We start from the raw sequence: 6,009 nt of genomic DNA, 5'->3' as shown, positions 1-6,009 counted from the left end.
GTTCTCCTGCCCGTGGCTGCGGCGGGGTCTGGCCGCGACGAGCGGCGGCGGTGCGGGCTCGGCGCGGTAACGCTGACACCTCGTGGTCGCCAGCTCCGAGGACGAGTCTCCCGGGCTAAACCGAACTGCACTTTGGAAAAGGTGCAGTCAGGAGGCGCATCTCTTGTCTGCACAGGGGCTCGGGTGGCAAAGCGGCCTCCGAAATGTTGAGCGCTCTTCCTGGAGCGCAGCCCTGCAGCCCGGATTATCCCGGTGTTCTCTGTCCTGCAGCAGCTGGCCAGCGAGAAGAGTATCCGCATGTCTAAAATGGGCCAAAGTATAACCGTTCATGTAGGTTATACACTGTATTTCCTGGAAATTTTCACGGCTAGGCAAAGTGCCGCTGGACAGGTCCGTGTGCTGCCTCCTCCTCCTCTCACAGCCGGCGCCTCCCACCCCACCCAGCACCAAGAACACCCGATGATAACAGAGGCAGAGCTGGGTGTTTTCCTACCACCTTGGCAGCAAAGCTGTGCACTGGGTTAAGCCAGGGTATAAGGGCACTAAGGGTCCTTCAGTGAAGCTATTTGGGTTTGTCACAGAGAGTTCTTGCTCCTGTGCTGACAGGACTGTCATGGAAACTCCTAACTTGGCTGTGCCCCGATCTTGTTTCAGTTTTGACAGCACCTTCTATAAAGGTTTTACACCCAGAACCTTAACAGAGGGTGTCTAAAGCACAGCTGACAGCAGCTGCTGTGAATACAGGCCATGATTTGGAGAAGGTCATGTGGGAGCTGATGAGGCACATGCCAGTTCGTGGAACAAGCCAAGAGAGACACCTGCCAAGAAACACCTTTTTTCCATGCCCATGTACACACACTTCACAGAGAATAATACAAGCAAGTACTTGATGTAGATTTTGATGTGCTGATTAAGTCAATAAAACCTTAGTCCATGCTTGTTCCAGAAATTCAAGGGCGTAAGAGACATTTGTGATTCAACAACAAACAGATTTATAAAGTCAATAGAACAATATCAGGAGTTATTTTATATCCTCAGGGCAAAATATAAATGATTCCAAAGGTAAAACATACACATTCAAGGCATTTCTGAAGAAGGAATAACAGTATCATCAATAGGGCACTGATACTTGCCCAGCTCTATTCTTGCATTGTGACTTAACCAGAAGTTCACAACTGAGCGGTGAATAATTATCCTTATAGCTTAAAAATTCCCCTGCACCTTCCTGTAAAGTTCTTCTCACAGATTAATTTGTCCCTTTGTATTTCTGGGAGGAAAAAAAATCTCCATTTTCAATATGCATGAAATTGAGGTAGCTGGATTTTCACTGGAGACTCACATATTCAATTAATACAGCATGTTATCCCATCAAAGCACCTTAATGCATCAAAACAGTTTAGAGAGTCTGCTCTGAACCCAGTACTCAGTTATTTACTCTCTGAATGTGGACCTCCAGGAAAGGGAGAGCAATTCTATGAGCCTTATTTTCAAGCATAAGAAGTTGTTATTTATAGTTTGATACAGGTGGACTACTTACTTTAAAAAATGTTCATAAATCTACATATTTAAAATTAAATCATAGTAATTATGCAAAGTGATTGTAAACATTTCAGTGGAGCCAACTTGCCAGATTCTCTTAGTGAATACAGCAATTCTAAGCAAGATTTTTAGGCATATAGAACTTCTGAATGTCTATTTGCCTCTTACTGAAAGACGTCACATTTTAAACACAGAGACAAAATATTACATCATGAAATTTGAATCTGGACCGCTCCAGTCAAAGATAATCCACTTTATAGTCTCTGTGTTTTATTACAGTCCTTAAGGGAAATATAATCAAAATCAAGTATGATCTACTACACATATCAAGAGGAACACCATATATACCATTACTGGTGTGAACCTGCAACTTTCCATGTGCATGAGATAACCCATTTTTGTAACATACATTTGCCTTGATTACTCCTGACAACCAATTTACAAGCATCTGGTGACAGCACTAGTCAAGACTGCTGGGCAATAAATATGTCCCTGTTCATTTCACTGTAAGTCAATGAAGCCCACTTTCCACAACAGAGAAATTATCCTCTGTCCCCAAACAGACATGCAGTAAAAAGGCCTTATTTTCTAAGGTGCAACCAAACCAACGTGCCTGGTGCTTGTTACTTAGCATTCCAATCACAGCCTGGGCAGGGCAAACAGGGGTGTCATCCATTTACAGAAATGTGAGACAAATAGAAAGGTCTATGCTGCAGTGAGTGTCACACCACTGTATCTGTTCATTGACAAATATACAGTAAGGTGTTCACTTGAGTAGCAAATAATAGTTATTCATGTTCTTTTTTGTCTTACAGGGCTGGTAATAATTGGTGGTGGGTCCCTATAGTTGCACCTCTGCTGGGAGCTGTACTTGGAGCAATGACCTACATTATTTTTATTGAAATGCATCACTCAGATCCTCAGTCAGGAGGAGAAAACGAAGTGCGTGACAAATATGAACTGACTAATATGGAGTAAGAACTGAAGAATTTTCTCTGTCATTTTGTTGTGCAGTTTTTGTGCAAATGACTGGACCATTTTATAAAACCTGTATGCCTCCATTAGTAATTTACCTTTCAAAGCACAAATTCTACATAGAACTCAAAACTGAACTCTTTCCCTGAAACATTGGGCTGATCACATTCAAAACTGAGAACCTGGGTATGAGAAGGGTAAATTGTTGTTCTTCTCATATGGTTTTCAGATCAAATTATCCCTTAGATGCAATTGTAGTGAAATGATGCACTGACCTGTTAATTCAACACATATGATCCTAATCATGTTACCTAATTAACTGAAAATAGATGAGATATTGATACAAAACTGCATGCATTGCTAGTTAATTGATTCAGTGCTGAATTAATGTGCAAGGGCATTGCTCACTTCTTAAGAATGGCTTGCCTGAACATTAAAAACAATACCCAAATTGCCTAAATGTCAATTGAAACAGTTTTGGATAACTTAGCAAATTTTTATGGACCCATTATTGAACAGCAAGGAATCAGCTCAGCAGTGATGAGGTTTAGTAACTCAGAATACGATCACAAAATCTGTGTGTTACAAGATGAACACCAAAGAGACAAAGATGTAACTTCTTCATAGCAGTAATGTTCAGTTATTTTTAGACTATTTACTTGACCTTTATGCTACCCAATATTAAAAGCCTAGCATAGAATATTAATCTGAACCTCTTCCGCTGTGCTTTCTGGATAAAATTCATTCCTGTGGAGATGGCCCAGCAAGAGAGGCTTACTCTGTGCAGAGGTCAGCACAAGGCCCACGTCTGTATAAGCTTTAAAGAGTCCTGCTGATGATGATTTACATGAGGGGATTTCGTCTGCATTGTGGGAGTGATTTTTAATTCGGTAGAAGTAATTAAAAATAGAAACTTGTCTCAGACCCAGTCCTAGATCTGAATTCCTCAAAGAGGGCCAGATCCACATTAGAGTTCTGAAGTGTAGGTTCTCTCTTGCTAAGTAGAAGTGGTTGGACATACACCACTTCCTAAATATCCAGCCTTGAAAATGAAATTATTTCTGCTTAATCCTTTGAATTGAATGTATTCAATTAAATCAAAGTTCATTTCTAATATGTATACATCTATACCTGGTTGGTGGTGGTGATCATGAATAAACAGACATCCTATTCAGCAATGCTCCTGAGCTATTTTCATGGCAAAACTTCAAGGTACTAGCTAAATGCACTCATTTCCAGGGTGCTCTTGCCTTTGGATTTCTACAATCTTGCTCCCTAAAATTCCACGCTGCATTCCTGATTTCACTTCTGAAGCGAGGAACCCTTTGTGTTGCCACCAATAGCCTGTGCACTTTGGTGAGGTATCCACTGAAGAGGTCTAGAAATACTGTGGTCAGAACCTGCCTCAGCATTTGGGCAGATCAGGCCTGTGTCACTGCATGTCTCTGCCCAGCTCCCTGGGACACCACATCAAATGCACGGCAGCAAAGGGACAGAAACAGCAGCTCAAGCAAAGCTTTGCTTGATGCTGCTCAGAGTCAGATATTGCAGTACACTCGAGGGAGTATAATTCTAATTTTAATGATGTTTTTAAGAAAACTTACATAACAATAATGAACTCACGTTGCTCAGAGACTTATCAAGCCAGTGCAAAATGCTCCTTCGATTCAGAGTTGCCCTGCCGTGGGTTAAAGTCCGCTGTAGCTGTACCCATCCACGTCTGATTGTATCATTGTATCGCTGGCTCGGGAGTCTCAGCAACAAGACAGGGTTTACAGAAACAGTCCTCAATCTGAGCAGAGAAGAATCAAGAGTACAATGTGAAAATTAGACCTAACTGTAGGCCTTTTCTTGGCAGCACAGACAAACTACATCATCTGTCCTGTATATCGATAAATTGCACTACATAAAACAAGATGGGGTGTAAAAGCAATTGCAGATTGATCCCTCTTTTGCCCTCCCACCTGCAGTGAGAGCTGTCTCTCACCCCTTGGTGATACCTGAGACAGGACACTCCAAGGTGGTTGCCAATCATTTAAGTTTGGAGAGCTCTTCTGGAGGTAGAAACAGTCTGAAGGCTGCTCCCAGGTCAGAAAGGTGCTTACTCTTCCTCTGATGCCAACATCTAGCATGAAATAGCTGTACAGAAAATAAAAATAGGCAGCTAATTAACCAGAAGTAACCAACTTTTTTCCAGAATGGTAGGGAGAGTTTATGACTTGTTGTGTCAGAATTTTGCACAGTCGGTGGGCTCCATATCCCTCATGATATTTCTTCCTTTAATACATCATGGAAAACGTGGGTAAAAGCAGAATACAGGTCAGGAATGTGAAAAGGATGGTTTATTTATACAACCTACTGAGTGACTAGCCCACACTTGCTGTGTGCCTATGCATTGGCCAAGATACATAAAGTAGTACATATTCTCAAAATTCTTTTGATCACAACAGGTACTGCCTGTAAATCAACAGGAAATCTTGTTTCTCCTGCTTATGCCATTCCTATGCACAGAATTTCTGTATAAGTGATACTTACTTGTCTGAAGTTATTTATGTGGCACTCATAAGCAGTGACACACTCATGTGATAGCATAACAACATCTTAAATGTGCTCTTAACAAGTTTTTGTTGAATCTATGTTTGCTTAAAGAATTTATTTTTAAACTTCAATTAATACTTCAATATTTTTGTAAATTCTTTGAGAACACCTTGTACTAATTCCACAATTCATACTGGCTTCACAAAAGCCAGAATTTCATTTATTAACAAGGCATTGTAGACGTGTCTCAGATGGGACATAATTTAAATTTCTAAGTATAAGAATGAATTCCTGCTTTTGGAACACCTGTCCCCTCCCTTAGTCTTAACTACAGAACCATGTCCAGTATTACCATAATGTAATGGGAACAATAATAATCACCTAATTCCACAAACTAACTTAGAAATTATCTGTTTTATAAAAAAAAACAAAAGAAGTATTTTGACTTTGCATGAATGATGCAATTTTCTAATATCAACTGATATTCAGTGGTCACACATGTTAAATAAATATAGTACAGTTGGCAACAAGAAAAAGCTTTTCCAGCTGAAAGACATGTTGGTTAATGAATTCATAGTAATCAGCCTCAATGGTTTCATTGTTGAAAGAAATTAATTTCAGAGCATTGCTGAACTTTTGTTCTGGATTTGTTCTTTCTGGGGGTAATGTGTTTATTCCTTAGAGCTAAACTTAGTACTGCAGTAATTTGGAGAGTGATCCTGCAAATAGTACTGGGCTAAAAGTTGGCTACTGCTTGTTGTTTCATAGAAGCCAGTGGAATTATTCACAACAGGTGGCAATACAGGCAAGGATAAGTGATCAGAGAATTGAGCTCAGAGTATAGTGGAAACTGTACTTTCTTGGAGCTTTGTCTGTGGATCTGGATGAATGTATTGTGGTTCAAAATAAATACAGTCAATCCCTAATAAATGCATTCCAGTACTATTTTTATTTTTA

At 40.3% G+C, this 6,009-nt stretch overlaps 1 protein-coding gene across 3 annotated transcripts in view; it reads left to right on the top strand.

Annotated features, from left to right (window-relative positions):
- The window catches only part of AQP9 (aquaporin 9), a 28,489-nt gene extending 22,503 nt beyond the window's left edge, over positions 1–5,986 (top strand). For all 3 annotated transcript variants that reach the window (XM_064668248.1, XM_064668247.1, XM_064668249.1), the window contains one exon: positions 2,355–5,986. In XM_064668248.1, coding sequence (XP_064524318.1) covers positions 2,355–2,517 — 163 coding nt within the window. In that variant the 3' untranslated portion in view covers positions 2,518–5,986. The remainder of the gene's footprint in view (positions 1–2,354) is intronic.
- The last annotated feature ends 23 nt before the right edge of the window (positions 5,987–6,009 follow it).

This window comes from Pseudopipra pipra, chromosome 12 (assembly GCF_036250125.1).
Source record: "Pseudopipra pipra isolate bDixPip1 chromosome 12, bDixPip1.hap1, whole genome shotgun sequence".
Classification (NCBI taxonomy): Eukaryota; Metazoa; Chordata; class Aves; order Passeriformes; family Pipridae; genus Pseudopipra; species Pseudopipra pipra.
This window is presented reverse-complemented; position numbering and strand designations above follow the sequence as displayed.